General features: G+C 40.4%; 1 protein-coding gene across 5 annotated transcripts; it reads right to left on the bottom strand.

Annotated features, from left to right (window-relative positions):
* Positions 1–6,673: 6,673 nt before the first annotated feature.
* On the bottom strand, positions 6,674–15,107 carry ZBTB18 (zinc finger and BTB domain containing 18). 5 transcript variants are annotated; one of them, XM_081298647.1, is made up of 4 exons: positions 14,668–15,107; positions 12,192–12,275; positions 9,159–9,846; positions 8,904–9,046 (listed from the first exon to the last, which is right to left on the bottom strand). In XM_081298647.1, the coding sequence occupies exons 2-4, from the start codon at positions 12,202–12,204 to the stop codon at positions 9,037–9,039; spliced, it is 711 nt and encodes a 236-aa protein (XP_081154773.1). In that variant the 5' UTR covers positions 12,205–12,275; positions 14,668–15,107; the 3' UTR covers positions 8,904–9,036. The 5 variants fall into 5 exon arrangements, with proteins under 5 accessions (XP_081154769.1, XP_081154770.1, XP_081154771.1 ...); XM_081298643.1 differs by having other exon boundaries at positions 6,674–9,846; positions 14,668–15,090; XM_081298644.1 differs by lacking the exon at positions 14,668–15,107 and adding an exon at positions 13,736–14,437 and having other exon boundaries at positions 6,674–9,846.
* Between the last annotated feature and the right edge of the window lie 2,868 nt (positions 15,108–17,975).

The raw sequence follows: 17,975 nt of genomic DNA, 5'->3' as shown, positions 1-17,975 counted from the left end.
TCTAAAAAGAGAAGAACCACGCCTCTAAAATGATAGCTACCAAAGGTTTGAAGAATGTATAAAGTGCTTGCGAAAAGCTTGAATCCCCTTCTCCTGCCCATGCCTTGCCCTGTGCCTGCCCTTTCTCTAGTAGGATGCATGACCTGGAAGTCACTTTTTCCCCTTCCAACTCTGGTTTTGAGATTCTGGATTAGCCTTCGGGTGCAAGAACAGAAAACAGAGTGACCTGTAATGACAGAATATAAGACACATACCACAGGTCTTCAAATAATGAAGAATAGATGGGTCATTCTGTCCTTAGATTTTTATGATCTGATAACAAAACTAATTCATTATTTCAAAGACAACAATTCCAGAATGTAAAAAAAAAAAAAAAGGAAAGAAAGAAAGTGGGAAAAAATCAGAATACAGGATGTAAACTTGGACTTGTTTTTGCTTATAAAAGGCTTAAATGCTATTTTAGAAGACATTAAAATTATATATGTGCTACTAAATAAAAATAACAATAAGAGGATTGATGGCCTTACTCTCTGAGGGCGTTATTTGACTGACTTTTAAACAGAAACACTTCAATCACTTAAAATCCTTCCATGCCGGTCAAACCTACAAACCTCCTGTCGTATTTGACTAAAGTATTATTTTTACTGCAAGATAAACACCTTTACAAAGCAAGCTGGATAAATGATGGCATACCCTCCCTCCCTCCTCCCCGCTTTTGCACAGAAGTGATTCTAGTACTGCTTTGAGGCATCCCTCAAGTAAAATAACATATAAATAGAATGTGAGAAATCACCACATTTCCTAGACTTCTCACTTACTATGAAAAGCGAAACTTCTTTGTGCCCCAACATAGCCTCTCTCTTTTTATTTTCTTTCAACCTAAGGTTTTTAGGCACTTTGAAGTATTTTATTGTAATGAGCCCCCCAAAATGCCTCAGTTCCTCCGTCTGTATGCTCAAGCCTCCTTCAATGGATATATGTAGCTTGCTTGTGCAGGGTGGTAAACAGGACCAATCTCAAATGTAGTTTTCATTTCAAATTTGTTTCCATTTTTTTCAAAGTGGTAGAAAGTCAGATATCACATCAACTTGGCTGGAAAATTCAGTTGTGCAACAGCATCAAAATCACTCGATGCATAAAATTTACCCTCTTATAGTAAAGAGAAGGACACTGAGGAAAAATAGAGAGCAGACTACAAAGTATGAATTTCAGTCTCAACAACAAAAAAAAAAAAATCAGAAACTAAAGGAACATTCCATCTGTCAGACTTTGGTTTCCTTCAGTTTATTCAGTTGCAAAATCTTGGGGATTTTGAAGAGGAATTTTACACTAAGGGCCAATGTAAAATGATTATGCTTTGAATATAACCCTGTGAGTTTCTTCCCTCCTGTCACCTGTGTAAGCAACAAGAAGCTCTTTCTCAGAACCAGGTAGTTATAGAAATAACTTTTTACAAGGTTTTCTTGAGGTCGAGTCTATGCTAAAATTTCTTCTATCTGATGAGGATTTTTAAGTGACATAGAATCTATTACAAATTAGAAAAATAGGTTTTTGAATACTAAATATAAATAGATGGCACTAATTCTATGGTAGGTATGGCTCAGAAGCTTCGAATACTTTTATTCAATGTTTTAACTATTTTTGTACTATGGTGCTTTTCCAGAAAGTGTCCAAATAGACATCGTTACAAGGCATTGCTATCTGTCTAGTAAACATGCAATTGGCATTTCAATATTACCGACGAGTTCATGTATGTAATACAGTTCCAAAGAAAAGGTCCACAGAAAAGGTTTATGTATATTCTGAATCTGTTTTAAGATTCAGATGAAAAGTCTAAATATTCTTACTTTGGTCAAAAATTATTTCAAAACATTAGACTTCCAAAAATATTATGTTATTTAATAATTTTCTCAAAGGTAAGATGAAATGCATTAAGTATGATTTTTTTAAACGAAATGAGTGTCCTTTTTGAATAAATACTTTTTAGTTGTATTTATAAATCATACATGATTAGGATACATTCTTCTAAGTTTTGTCACATATCAAAAGTTAGCTCTAAAAAAAAAAAAGTTAGCTCTAGTTTGGCATAGTGCACATAAATAAGATGCTAGTCTTTCAAGTTCCGTACTATTATATATGAATTATATATTAGAATAACAGATTTAATCTATCCTGTATGTTTACCAATATTCAAATACATCTTTTTCATGCAATGCTTCATATTAACTACAGATATACATTTTATAAACTTGAATATTGGGGGCAAATGACTTTTTAAAAATTCCTATATAGTCATATTAAACATGCATATTGACATTTAATAACAGCCACTTGATTTAATGATTAACTGTAGAGATCATAACAAACTGTAAGTCAGTCATTTCCGTGAATGGACTCTCTATGGGTGTCACACGGCCTCTCAAAGCCACTCTAAATATCCTCACTGAAACTGTTACTGACTAATGTGCTACATTTTAAAGCCAAATTGGGTTTTCACTCCTCTCCTGCCAAGCTAACAAGAGAGAATGTTTCCTATTGCAAACTGCAGGCTTAACTACAAATCCATTCCTAAAGATTAGAAAAGGAGGCACCTTACTTAGGGACACAAATTCAAGAAAATTTCCAGATTTGAAAGATTGTTTTTTTATTCTAAACTACCCTTCATCCAAAGAAAATATCACTCTCACATAAAGCAAGGCTTCACGATGAACACCAAATTGGTAAATATTAGAATAGAGTTAGGAAAGGTAACTGGATAATTCATCTCCCCCCAGCTGTCCCCCCACCCCCCACCCCCCACCCCCCACCCCCCAAAAAAGCTGATTTCTTTCAAGGGCTTGAATATTTTAGGAAAAAGCTATTCTATGTGCCTGAATTATTTTGATAATTAGTTCAACAATTTATTTGATGTAACCAGATAAATTATAAGGTATTCAGACTTAAACAAACAAAAAACTGTTCTTCAAGCCAATGACTCACTTCTATGTCCTCACCCTTCCTTGTTATAACGTTTTAGAATTCGGCCTCTTTCAAGAAATACAGAGTTAATTAGTGAAGATTTTTCTTTTTAAAATTTGTTTGCAAAAATGCTGTTTAATTTCTAGTGTCTCTGAAAATAAAGATTTTTAAAAATTTCTAGTTGCCATCATTAAAATTTGACTACTTTTCTATTCTTTCGTATTAAGAATGTCTGAACAGGGGTGAGGAAGGTGAGAAACATATAATATATCCTTTTATAGAACTAAATTGACTTGGAATCAAAACGTAAGTAGTTCTAGATCTTAGACCAAAGCATCACATACGAAGATATTTTGCCATTCTTCTAGACAAAAGGTAGAAAAAGCTTTAACATAAAGGACAAAATCCTATCAGTAATATGCTTGGATTCTAGCCAAAATAAAATTCCTAAAAGCTATTTCCTTAAAAAAAATAAAACTACTCCTTTATTTTTATTGATGTTATCTCTAACATTTCAGTGGTGAAGAACTTCAATAAAAAAGATGGAGCTTTTCTGTCCCATACTTCAAAATTCACACTTGCTTGATTCACTGTACCTTAACAGAAGTTTCAAACATTCTAACAAATGGTAATAAAAGTTTAGATTTGTATCTACAAATTAAAATTTTCAATTACCTGAGTTTTCTATCCAGAAGCATGCATAAGTTTCCCCTGTTATGTGAGAAATCGAAGAATATTTTAAGCTGTAAGGATAAAAAATATCATGCAATGCAGGAGATTTTTAAGATCTTTAACAAAATTCTTATCTAATACAATGAGATTTCCAGTCAAGTTTTTATATAGTTTGTGTGTTATCTATAAAACTTGAAAGTTCAAGAATTACTTCTTGGCTTAAAAAAAAATCCTGTTTTCTTTGATAGTAGTTCAAACAAAAGATTTACTTGCAAAAATAAGTATTTCAGCCAATTTAGTGTGAGCTATTATATAATTAGAGTGTCCACCTAATTCTTATCTTCTATATATTTGCTTGTAGATATTCATGACAAGTTTGTTAAAGAAAAACTCCACCTGATTCCCTATTGATCTGGTAGCATAATTAACTAGAAATTTAAAACTAGTATCTTTTAACATTTTATACTTCTTAGATATTCCCTAGGGTACGCCTAGCACATAATGCTGGGCCCACAGCAATCCAGGGCATAATTGATTATCCAAAAAAAACAGATGTTTCCAAAAGTAAGTGAAACCATATTTTAAAAATGTGCTTATGGATCAGCCAGATGTCAAAGGAGGGATCAATTTTAATGGTTTCCAACATGATTATCTGACAAATTGATTATCTTTCTTATAAGCAGCATATAAACAAATGATTTTGCATCTCACTTATCAAATATGGCAATTGGTATAATTAACATTCTGTACTAGTTCTGCAAATTGTTTGAAAGTTACTACCAAATTGCATGTCAAAATATTGTTTTTTTTTATTGGTTGTTCACAACATTACAAAGCTCTTGACATATCATATTTCATACATTAGATTGAAGTGGGTTATGACCCCCCGATTTTACCCCAAATGCAGATTGCAGAATCACATCGGTTACACATCCACAATTTTACATAATGCCCTATTAGTAATTGTTGTATTCTGCTACCTTTCCTATCCCCTACTATCCCCCCTCCCCTCCCCTCCCATCTTCTCTCTCTACCCCATCTACTGTAATTCATTTCTCTCCTTGTTTATTTTCCCATTCCCCTCACAACCTCTTATATGTAATTTTGTATAGCAATGAGGGTCTCCCTTCATTTCTATGCAATTTCCCTTTTCTCTCCCTTTCCCTCCTATCTCATGTCTCTGTTTAATGTTAATCTTTTCTTCCTGCAACTATGAACAGAGCAGGGAGGAAGAGCAGGAAGAAAAGATTAACAAAATATTGTTTTTATGAGCATATCCATTAAGCTTAAGGTACTGCTCATTAAAGATTCGATGGTCAGATGATAAGAACTCTCAACATCTTCAGGAAGCTTTAAGATATTTTTAACTACTTACTACAGGAGACTAAAAAGTGGCTCCTCATCATCTTTTTTTAAGCTTGTAGCTGCTCAAGAAATTATTACATGGAGGCCTAATGTACATTTCCTTTCACGTGAAATGTTGGCTGGTTAAAATAAAATGTGAGTTGCATAAATTAGATATTGTTTCTTCAATTAAAAAATATAGGATTCTTAATTATATTTTTGCTTTATGATAAAATCTGTGGATTCCCATCCAAAGTCAAAATTTATACATGATGCATTTTAAATCTATTCCATTTCTATAGACTTTTAACCTTTTTATAGGCCAAAATAAAAATGCATTTAATTTTGAAAATGGTAATGTAAAATTACTATTTTCATGTTTATCTTTAGGATTGAAAGTTATGGACAATTAGAGTTCAGGATTTACAAAACCTGTCAGGTCAGTGCCTGGGCTTGCATGCAATTTAGGGCTCTCTATTGACAATTCCAAGGTAGTGCTATCTGCACCTGTGTTCTCAATTCCCCAGGTCAACCAACATTGTTTCTCACCCTGACAAATACCCACGAAGTAGAAAACCCAACATCCCAAGAAGTAGGACCAGTTCTTTTAAGGATACATGATTTAAATACATTTTTTAAAAAAATTAAAACTTTGAGAATTAAAACCTGAGACCTTTCAAATTCTCCCAGAAACAAACAAAAAAAGATGTATATAGCTAACCTTGAACAATTGAATGCCTGCTAATTCAATTGCCAAGAATTCCACTCATTAGCCAAGCAGTCTTCCAAATTAAGACATCCGGTCTCCTTCAATTTTCCACTTAAATCAGAACAGATTTGATCAATCAACTTAAGATAAAATTACACATGAAAAGTGACTTACATTGTGCATGGATTAGTAGTTGTAATGGTGTATCATGAAAAGTGTATGCTGCCACTTGAAGTTTCATGGATTTGTAGTTTCTAGGGAATAACCTCAACATTCTTGATCTGGATTATAGAAAATGGGTCGTATTTTTTCTGTAATGTGCATTCATATTAAATAGCTAGAACACTTCCACACATCCATTTGGCCACCTAAGGCATTCTAATAATTTCATAAACTCTGAACTGATATTAAAGATGCCATGTACTATACATACTTAGAACCTACATGATCGTAATACAAAACCACACACAGGAAATTCTCAGTTCATATAATTTATTGCAGTTAGCACACAGTTTAAAAATTCACCAACACACCAATAGTACAAAACTAAACAGCATTATAAGTTATTCCCCCCTCAGGAAAATAAAACATACTATGATTGTCAAAGCTAGATGTCAGTCTAAGTTTTAGAACAAAGGAAGAATGTGAAACTAAGAAAAGGAAAAAGCAATCACTCACGATGACCACAAAAAGAAAATCCAAAAGAAAGTCCGTTTTCTCACAGACATTGATTGTCTTCTCTAAATTAATAAAAATTATTTTAACATAAACTGTATTTAAAAAAACTAGAAACTCTTCAAGTAACTAAAGATAATGCTCCAAGGCCATTTTCACAGCTTTTTTTTTTTGTTTGTTTGTCTGTTTGCTTTAAATGCCATTACAGCCAAATTAACACACATTTGACCAAATATTTCCAAAACAGTCCAGCAACACACAATGGAGTTTTCCATTCAGTATCTTAAGCACAAAAATAGGCTATGTTTACAGTAGTTAAGGCGATCAAATTTTAAACAAAAGCAATAAAAAAAAAAAAAAGGGAAAAACAGCAAACGTTTTCCATGCTACTCCCATAGACCTTATTTGTAAGTGCAAGACAGGAAAACAAACACTGTGCAAAATGCTTTTGCCCTGTGTGCTGGTCATTAAAACCACACGTTGGGCTGCAGCCTCTGCTGCAGATACACATAGTCTACTAACCCCCTTCCCCATGTCAATCAAGGCAGTCCAGTCCTTTCAGCCTGGGGCTTTTTCAGTCCATAGAATCTTTTCATGAGTTTGGGGTGGGGGGGTGAGAAGGGAGGGAGGGTAAGGAAGAAGGGGAGAAAAAGAAAAGAGGAGCAAAAAAACAGAGAAAATGACCTATTGTCAATTTGTGCAGTAGTTATTCTAAAAATGCTCAACTGGGTAAATGTGTACACCTAAACTTTGAGCTGGTATGGGTTTTGTGCAATTAGAAGTTTGTTATAAATGCACACTGCACATGCAAATCTTTAAGCCGTTTGTAAACATTTATATGTTCCTTGTTATGTAGCAAAGTTATCAATTTGCAGCTTAAGTTTTTATTCAGCTTAACAGTTCAACTTAAAGACAGTGGGAAAGTCAATTTAAATTATATAAAATAAAAAAAAACAGTGCATTTACGTTCTTCATAACACCAGTTTTTTTCCAAATGGTGCTATTTTTCTAAGGAAATTAAATAATTTTAAACTCACTCGTTAAAGTTATACAATGCAAACAAAGACAAAAAATATATTGAACTCATGCATTTCTGTAGCGTTAATATTTACTTTTCAAGACTCAACTAAGAGCATCAACACAACCTGTCAAGTTCTTTTGACATCCCCCCCCCAGCCCATGTAATCAATTACAGTATACAAGAACAGTAATTCACATTTTTAAACACACAGTTCAACACTGCTGAAGCTGCAATATCCTTTTTCATCCCAAGCAAACCTTCACAAAGACAGTATCCCAGTGATCCCAGTGTACTTGCAGAATTTCTCTCATTGGGAACCGTCAGAAAACCAGAAGTTGCCACAGAAAGTTTTAAGTCAACTGCTTGTTTAAAAATAGATAATCCAGCATTTCAGAAATTTTCCATTTGGGTCTAAAAGCATTCAGGTTTCCAACAGCCAGAAAAGATTCATGCAATTTGAGACATAGAGGCTAATAAAACTGGAGGGAATTTCTTTTTACTTTAAAAAACAAAAACAAAACAAAACAAAACAAATGTGGGGCACAAAAAGAGCTCAAAAGACAACACTGTATTGACAAAATTAAGCCGTATGAAAGCATTTTTGTGATAGGACGATTTGTTTAGAAGTTTCTTATTGGCTTACTTTACCTACCCCTCAAAGGAAAGACACCTCTCTATTCTCAGACTTGCTCTAAAAAGTTTCTTTTATCAGAATGCTAAATTAGTGAGATTCTCATGCTATTATTCTAAAGTGCAAAAACAAGTTAAGATCCCAACTTTTTAGTTCCAGGAAACAAGACTGCTTTTAGACCGTACCACAACTATATAGAGATCTATGTATATATATGTATATATATATTATTTATATATATATATATATAAAATTATTTCCAAAGTTCTTGAGAGCTATCTTCTAAGGTCCAGTCTCTGACAGTAGGCAAGCTCAGTGCTTCGCTTTTGACCGACAAGGAGTTCACCAACTCACAGTGGAACTTGCGAATGTGTCTGTACAGGTCTCCAGACTGCGTGAACCTGCGCTCACACCACTTGCAGGCATGCGGCTTCTCGCGGGTGTGCACCACAGCATGGCGGCTCAGGTTGTGCGAGTACTGGAAGCTCTTGCCGCACTGGGTGCACGTGTAGGGCTTCTCCCCCGAGTGAGTCCTCTCGTGGCGCTTGAGGGTGTACATGCACGAGAAAGTCTTCCCACACAGAGAGCACGTGGGCACATTGACATCGGCAGCGGGCTTGCTGCGGATGCCGTCCTGCTCACGAAAGTGAGTGCTCAGGTGGATCTGCAGAATGTGGGGGCTGGGGAAGACTTTGTTGCACAGGGGGCACATGAAGATCTGGCCCGCAGGGCTCAGGATGTTGGAGACATAAGGGAGCAGACTGCTCTCCATGCCCCCTTCCACCTGGACACGCTCACTCTCCGGGGTCATCATTTCATCATCGCTGGCTTTGTCCTCCCGATCCAGTTCCCTCAAGACCGAGTCCTCCCTCAGAGGAGCCAGATGGGCCGGCTCATACTGTACCCTGTTATTAGTGCTCACACTTTCTTTCACAGTGCTATGTTCCATGTCATAGTCATTAGTGCCAACATCACTCTCATCACAGGAAGCCTCTTTCTCCACCTTCACCTGCACCAGGTTGCTTCTCAGCACGTCCTGTGAAGAGAAATAAGAGCTGTTCAGATTTTCAACTCCTGAAAGGCTGGACTTGACAGACAGGTCCAGCACACAGTCAACATCTGCCGAATCCCTCACGGAGGTGACAGACCTCTGGGACAAAGACTCTGTTGAGCTGCAGGGGCTGGCTACTGTTTTTCCAGCTGCTGTGGCGTGTGGCTCTGCCTCTCCGCCAGCCTGAGGGATGCCTGCTGAGTCTGAGGGCAATCGCATCCACATGTTCCCAGGCTCAGCCGCCAAGTCCCTTTTGCTGGGCAGGATGTTCAATTTTTCATCTTCTCCTTCATCTTCATCACTGGGCAAGTCGCCTGCCATGTGGCTGCTGCCATCAGAGAGGCTCTCAACTTTGTCTGAACAACTTGAAGCATCTTCTTCCTTTTTGGTGCTGTCTGCCTCAGTGGTAGCTTTCTCTTTCAGCTTCTTTTTACAGACTTTGACAATGTCATACATGTGGAGATAACTGGCAGCTGCTAGCACGTCTTCAATGGGCAAGTCTTTGAACTGGAGTTTCCCTTCATACATGAATTCAAGCAGGAGAGCGAAAGCCGGGGCTGTAACAATGTCGCTGTTCAGATGAACAATGTCTCTTTTGTCCAGCTGGTCCTTGTAAAAGAGGTGGAAATACATGCTGCATGAAGCCAGTACAGCTCGGTGCGCTCGGAACTGGGCATCTCCCACCAGAACAGTGCAGTCACAAAGAAAACCCTGGTGTCTCTGCTCGCTCAGACACTGCAGCAAATGTCTACTATGGTCTGGAAACTCCATACTGTCTTCATAACCTGGGAAAAGAGGAATTTCTCATTAGAGCATGGTCAGGAACAACTTTTCAGCACTCTTAGTCCCCACCAAAAAAAAAAAAAAAAAAAAAAAAAAATCTGCCTTGCCGCCGAAGTACATGTCCCTGAATTTTAATCAGGCTTATGACCCAGAGACTACCAGATCACACACACAAGACCAAAATGCCAGAAGAAAAGCGTACACTTTCCGAACTTCCTTACCCTAGCCAGATGGCCTCTGATGCATCTCCACCTTCCCTGAACTTTGGTCAAGTTTTAAAAGCCTTCATTTAACCACAGCCTCTTAACTGGAAACTAGAATTTAGATCTCTTTCAAAAGAAACTTGACTAACTCTCTCATCAAAGTATGTCCCACAAAATCTACATGGTAACTTTAATTTCAAAGGGGAATAACTCACATAATAAACAAAGGAAAGTCCCAGATATATTCAGGAAGATTTAAGAAAACTTGTTCAACCATTCTTTTTACTGTATACTTTCGATACCTGACTGTACTTAGAAGGCAGTTTGAATACACACATTTGGCTGAATCAAGAAAAAAAAATGAAATTGCATAATTAGTCCAGAAATTAGCAAACAACTTACTTTTAAAGTCAAAGTGTTACAACAACAAAAGCACTGTGTATAAAAACAGATGTTAATGCCTTAAGATTTGCAGGTATAGCACACATGTACAAGATCAGAAGGAACTACACCAACAGATGGAAAAGATCATCTTTACTATGAACAAATCCAAAGATTTTTTTTTTAAACAAATTGGGGGGGGGGGAGTTCTGTTTCTTTGTAGAACCTGTGCTTCAATGCTATTAGGAATCATAGGGGTTTTATTTAAATGTGAAAATTCTCATCTAAACTTTGGTCTGCTGCAAGACAAAACAAGTTCCATATTAAAAATTAATTCAAACTTTAAAAAATAAAGGCATATCACTCAAATGAAACCCCAAAGCTTTACAGGTTTAAACATTTTTTAAATTGGTTGACAAAAAAAAATTTTTTTTTGGTAGCTCTGCCTCACCTTTGCTAACAGAAAATACTTTGTTTCAATATAATTTGATATATTTTGTTTTCCCACTAGCTTCTTTCACCTATGCATCTTTGCCTTTTTTTCTGGTGAGGGAGGGTGAGAGAGAGAAGACAGACGGAAAATGTACAAAGGGTCAAAATTCAACTGTGATGGACAAACTCCTTAAAAATAAAGAAAAATCTGACTTCCCCTTTCCTGTGACCAGACGAAGGCTCCATACCATCCATCTAAGCAAGTGCATTTTGGGAATGGATGTGGATTAATTTAATATTCACAAATTACTTTCCTCCTCCTCCTACTATAGTTTGCTCAAGATAGATTAAAACTTTCATCCTAACCCCAGATACATTCTGCAAGATGCCACCGCTAGAATAAACCAAGATTTACAATACAATCACTTTAAGTGCCCCACAGCTAACATCAATCCTAATCCTTGAGAGGGCTAAAAATAAAGATTGGAGGGCAGCTCACAAGGTAGCCGTGATCAAATTAGGAGGCTGAGAGGACAGAGAGGGACGAAGAAGGAAGCTTATAAACATCTGATCCAGCTGACTGTGGCCATATGGCAGCTGCTGCCCAGATAAAGAGATTAAGAATAGAGGAGTGCGATTACAGCTGTCTGGCCAATTCAGGCAGCTCAAATCTACAAGTTCTAAATTAGTCGCTAACACAAAAACTCCTGCAAATAATTATTGTTATGCTGAAATAAAAGATCTCTTAAATATATATTTGAAAGAGAAATGAGGAAACCAAACTATTCTCCTGAGGACAAAAGTTTTTTTTTCCCCCTTCTTCTTAAAAAACCTCCGGTTTCAAAAGCACTACAGCTGTATGTTTCAGTAGTGCTGCTGAATGTTTTGAAGAATAAAGTTTCACAGTGGAATTAATTACACAACAATCTAGCTTCTTAACTAGAATAATCTTCTCATATAAGTTTGAATGCTGAATTCCAGACAGTTTACTATTTCTGCCCTCCCCCCAAGCAAAAGGAATCTAAAAGAGCGATGAACAAAAAAGCATTTTAATCCAAAGTGATCTCAAAAGCTATATTTCAAAGCCTTTCTTAACATTTCAAAACTTGAAATATTTCAGTGTATTAAAGTTATTTACTTGCTCAAGTAAAAGGGATAAAAATTAACACTAAGCAAGCATAAGACTTTCAACTCCAGTAAGATCGTTACTTAATACTCAATTTCATATATTATTCCTAAATGGGTTAGAAAAGTAATGTGATCTTTTTACAATTAAATAAACAAAACACCAAAACAGAAATATGCTCAATCTAATCTCTTGCTACTCCTACCTTTAGGACACATAAACCTGATTAAGTCCTTTCCTCTGAGTCTTGCTGGCTCCAGGTCTGTTACATCGGTGGAAAAAAAGCAGACTAAGAGAGACAGATGCAAAGTGGAGATGATGTTAGAGAGGAATGAGATACCTTCTCCACCACAGATCCGCACACACTAACTCCCTGTCTGTGTGTTAGAATAAAAGGCTGAGGGATGGCAGGCTGTCAGCTGCTCTGACATCATGTTCAGATGGAAATGCTACCTCCAGCTGTGCTCCTTTTAATGCCATATGCTACTCCTCTACACTCCTGCCACCAGCTTTTTCTTAGGAGAACTTTTCTCTTCTGTTAGTATAAACAAAATACTTCAAAGTCTTCCTTTTTTTCTAAACTTTCTAACAGAAGAAATTGAAAAACTCAGCATATGGAGTTCTACTGTATTTATGGAATAGCAACACTTCTGTCTTAAGTTGGTGGACTGGCTTACATACTGACAGCACACTCAAGCCACGGTGCTATTCAGGAAATCCAGATTCACTTTTATTCAACTCCAACGTTTAGTTTCAAAGACAGCTTAGGGATATTTTTAAACCAACCCATTTGACATCTCCAGTCCCATTTCAACATTATTACAGCATTTTTTTTTCCTGCAGAGATAATGGTATATATCTCCGAAATGTTGGCAGACTTATTAAGAACTATTACTTCAGCCTGGCTCACCTTATTATTTCATTCTTACTCAACAACTTATCTACAACTACCTTCTTCGGAAAATTTCTCACACTGCCACAGTTAATGCAAATTTCAATTCTCGGTATCAACAAAGCTGAAACTGCACTTTCTGAAATCCTGGAAAGTATTTCAGTTCAATGAGAAAAATTAATAAACTAATGCAACCTGCTATAGTTACTTAAAATGAATGCTGCACCTGTATATCTGATCTGTCTGCTCAGGAAAAGCAGAACCTTGTCTTCCCCTTGATCTCTGTCCCATAACAATCTTTTTATTTAGTTATTTTGGATCACTCTGTAATGTTCATGATCACAAGAAAACCTTTCAGGGGAGGGGGGCAGAGAGGAACCTAAGTCTCTTAAGTTGGGGAACTTTTTAGTTAGAGTTTGTGGGTCTTTTCTAGTGGCTGATGAAACTGTAATGTAACCCGGGCTGGGCTCAGCAAAGCTGGGCTGACCAGTGCCGTGCAAGGTGCTGTGACAATTATGAATGTCAAACACATCACAGACTCTTGGGAGGGTGAGCACTAGAAAAGGAACTGGGGCCTGAGGGGCAAGTGTCCCAGCCGCCCCCCCCCCCCAGAGATAACCACATGGTTCTTCTTAGAAAACGTGGCAAAGAGTAGCAAAACCCAACACTCTCTCTTGTCCTCCCTTTCCCAAAGTCACAAACCTAACTTTCCCTAACTTCGTGGTGAATGACATAATTATGAACGCTAAGTTCAGGAACTACTCTTTGGAGATAAATTCCTTCCCAGCTACACAACCTCCTCTCCACAAATGCCCTTGCCCCATTCCAATATATCAGGCATTAATCACCCCATTTACCCAGTGGGGTGGGGGGTGAGTGACAGTTTAATGAGCCCCAAGCACCGCAATGGGCCAGCGACTCCCACTCCACAAATCAACCCCTTCACATCTCTCTACCGGAGGATCCATAGAGGTTTTCAGAGGTTGGTGTTTTGTTTTTCAAAGAGGTGGAGGCGGGGGTGCCGAGCAGGTAGTGGGGAAGAAATGCAAATCTTTACGTAGTTCTCTGTGCAAGGCACACGGGGAAAGAGGAAGGTTAAAACCACAGGGAAGGAGGTGGAAGGCGTAGAGCCGGTGCAGCAGGAAAACACCTTAAACAACAGCGGAGAAAACAGACCCGGGTCAAGGCAACAACAAAAGAAAAGTCGTAAGAAGAAGCCGAGGGGAGGAGGGTGGTTGCTACCGCTTCCCCGACGCCACCGCGCGCGAGCTCCCGGGGCCTCCCGGCAACTGCACCAGCCCGGGAGGGGCCCCCTCCCCCGCCGGACCCCTCCCCCCGGGCGCCACTGCAGCTGCACCGGTCCCCGGAGCCGCGGCCGTCCCGGGCGCCACTGCAGCTGCGGCGGCTCCCAAGCCCCCTCCCCCAGCCCGCCGCCCTCCGCACCCGAGAGGCGCCACCGCAGCTGCACCGGCCCGGAGCCCGCCCCGCGCCGCAGCTGCACCGGCCCGGGGGCGCGGCGCGGAGACGGCAAGCCCGCACCCCGCCCGACCCCGCAGCTGCAGCGGCCCCGTCCCCGAGCCCGGGCCTCCCGCAGCTGCGCCGCCCCCCGCCGCCCCAACAGCTCCAACCACACAAACTAACTCCACTCACGGGGGCACCCCCGGCCCGGCCCGCCCTCCGCCCGCACTGCCCCGCCGGCCGGGGCCGCACAGCTGCGCCCCCACCCGCCAGGGGCCAGGGGCCAGGGGGCGGAGGGGGCGCTGGGTCAGGGGCCGGCACCGGGACTCACACGGAGCGGCCCTAAGTCACCGCGTCCCCGCTGCCGCCGCGTCCTCCGCCTCCTCCTCCTCCTCCTCCTCCTCCTCCCGGCCGCCGCCGCCGCCGGACTTGGTGGGCTTCCTCCTCCTCTTGCCCCCCTCCCTCCCGGCCCCCCCACCCCCCAATCCCGGCTCCGTTGCCCGCTCCCCCCGCCCCTCCCTCCCGCCCACCCCGCTGGCAGCCGGAGGAGCGCGACGGAGCGAAGAGGGCCCCACTCTCAACGGCTCCCCATGGCAGCAGCCCAGCGGCGGCCGCAGCCTGCCAGACACAGCGAGGGAGCGAGCGAGGGAGCGAACGCGAGCCGCGGGCCGGGGGGGGGGGCACGGGGGGGCGGGGGAGGGGAGGGGGCGGGAGGACGCACCACGCACGCACGCGGCGGCGCCGGCCAGATGTTCCCCTAGCCCGCCCCTCTCCTCCCCCGCCTCCCTCCCTCCTGCGATGGGCGTCTGCGATTGACCGAAAGCCGCAAGACTGGCGCTCCCCGCCCGCCCCCAGCCCGCAGACTCTCCCAATAGGAGGACGGCTTTTCAGGAGGGCGGAGGGGGCGGTGGGCAAGAGTTGGACTGACAGGGTATTCTAGCCAATGGGAGAGGCGAGCCAGAGCTGCCGCCCGCTCGTGCCAATCACAGGCAAAGAGTATTGTGGTGGGCGGGGCTCTGGCGGGCGGGGGCCGGTAGCAAATCGGCACGGGGCGGAGTCCTCGGGCGCAGTGGCGGTGGCGGCAGCGGCGCCCCTCTGGGTGACTTGGCCGTGAGAAAGTGAAAGGAGCCCGCAGGCGGCAGCGACAGCTGCGCTGGGAGGGGCTTGTTTCCAGGCTCCGAGGCCCTGCGCGCTCTGGGGGATAGGCGCAAGCTTTTCGTGTGCACCGTGATGACCATAAATGTACTTTAAAACGTACTAGTGCTTAGCTGCTTTACTAAGTTATGCAGGTATCTTCGGGAGACAGGACACCCGGGGACCCAGAAGACTGGAGTCAGTCCTCTGCCTCCTCCTGCTTGGTCCTCTCCTGGAGAGTAGTGCTAAGGAACGTTCTTGCTCTTTCTCGGGTGTCCCGCGTCCAGGTGCATCTGGTGCGCTAGGGACGCGAGCCGCTCTCAGAGGCACAGTTTCTGGGCGTCCTGCTCTTGACGTCGTTAAGTTACAGGCAGAGCACAGCGCCTGCCCGCATTTGTCCAAGAACCTTCGTGTCCCATCTGTACAATGCTACAAGTTAAGTTATTCCCAAGTGACCAAATTTTAGAGCATTACAGTAAAATTGGTACTTGTAGATGCTTCAGCCTGGTTCGTTAATTGGTATGTAACAAGCCACAACTTTTGAACTACCTAAGGAAGATATAAGATTATTGTGTCGCTTTTTGCCTCCCTTTAAATAAACTTTTTCTTGTACCTGTTCTTTGCAGTTAAACTGTGTTAATCACTGCCACAAACACGAAGAAATGTAGACATTTCTGCTCTCAAGAAATTGGAAATCTTGTTCAGATTACGAGAAAAAAAAACTTACAAGTGGGGAAAATGGTTCAAGAAAATAAAAGAGAAAACGCATAGTGAGGAAGTCAATACACTAGATATTGTCTTAATGAAATGTGTTTGTTCTTTGCTAGCTGAACCAGGACTGGCAAGCCTGTTGCTAACCAACTTGCCAGGAGACCTTTCAACTGGGCAAAATGTGCTTTCACTTTGTTCCAGGTCAAATGGGTAAAGTAAGTTGAAAGTATTGTGTTGGCAAATCAGACATGTTGAATTGCTAATGAAGTGAAAAGGGGAGCGCATGAAATTCCTGAAACTGAAATAACATTGGAATATCCTATTAGAAACACTAGTGGTGTTCTCTACTTTTTCCTTAACCTTCTGTGTCCTGATGAATGATCATGAGATCAAGGCTAGCCTATGATAACTAGAGATTTTTAATTCCATGAAGTCTATTGTTGTATCCATGCTTTTGATGAATTCTAGGGCTTTCCAGTCTTTTGTTAGAAGGCCTAATTTCAGTTTGACATGTTTCAAATTAGAGAAATATATAAATGCTCTCTAAAAAAAAAAAACTGGGGCTGTTGGGGGGAGACAGATGTAAGGAGAAATTCATGTTTCACCACCACATTGAAGGAGTGGGGGAGAGGAAAAAGAAATGATTGCATTCTCAAAACTATTTCTCAACGATTAAAAGTTAAAAATAAGGAAAGGGACACATCCTTGGATAAATAGACACAAAGTAATTAGTGTTAGAATAATAAACAACAAATTCATGAGAAAATTAGAACATTCAGATTATCCACAAAAATCTTAAGACACTTGGCTCTTTGGCATCCAGAGCAACATCACAGTTCTAACAAAAGGTTTTATAGAATGAACCTACAAGTTGAATGATAGCCCCAGAGATATGCAGGCAGAGATAGTGATATATCAAAAGTGGTGACCATTGTTTTTCCTTCTTCTCTTAACAGTCATTACTAGAATCCATTTTGTAAGCTAAATAGTGTGGCCAGGAAATATAGATCAAATGGATATTTAAGGAAGCCAGTATGATGCCCCTCAACTGCTACAACAATCTTATTCAGTCTCCAGTCTTCTCTGTCCTCTTTTACTCCCTGACGTAATTTAAACTATTTTATAAACTTATTGTGCAAGTGATACTTTTAATCCTGTTTGGAAAATCATCAGCATGCAGATTATAAACAAAATACAACTAGTATCAGAGGTGTCATAATACAGAATGATTACTATTTTTATTCAGAATGATTACTACTTTTATTCAGCATCCATTGGAACCTTGGAAAGTAAAAGGTCGGAATCTAAATATCCCCCTTAAGCAAGCTCCTCGAAGTAGGGCCTGTTGACCTCTACACTATTGGTTTAGCAAATTAACCATAATCCAAAGCTACTTGAATTGGTTGATGTTTGTTTTTAGAGTTAATAATCTACCTTTTTTTCACCCTTCACACAATGGGGCAAAAAAGTATAAAAGTACTGACAGTAAGTTACTGGGAAAATGTACCATTGCTTTCTTTCTGTGGGAATCTCATTCCTATATAATTCCAATTAATTCATACTTTTTTGGGAGTCCTAAAATTTAAAATGATACAAGAGAATCTAACCATTCAATGCTTAGATTTCTTGCCAGGGAGCAAGTTTTATGATTTAACTACATTCATTTTGACCAATAACAATTTAACAGTATAAAATTTTGAGAGACCAAATAAAATTTAATTTGATGAACAACTCCATAAAATAAATGCCTGACTTTTAAATGTAAACCACAAATCAAGCCTTTGAAACATATCT

This window comes from Spermophilus citellus (genome assembly GCF_964194105.1).
Source record: "Spermophilus citellus genome assembly, chromosome: 6".
Lineage (NCBI taxonomy): Eukaryota > Metazoa > Chordata > Mammalia > Rodentia > Sciuridae > Spermophilus > Spermophilus citellus.
Note: the sequence above shows the minus strand (reverse complement) of the source record. Positions and strands in the feature narration are given on the sequence as shown.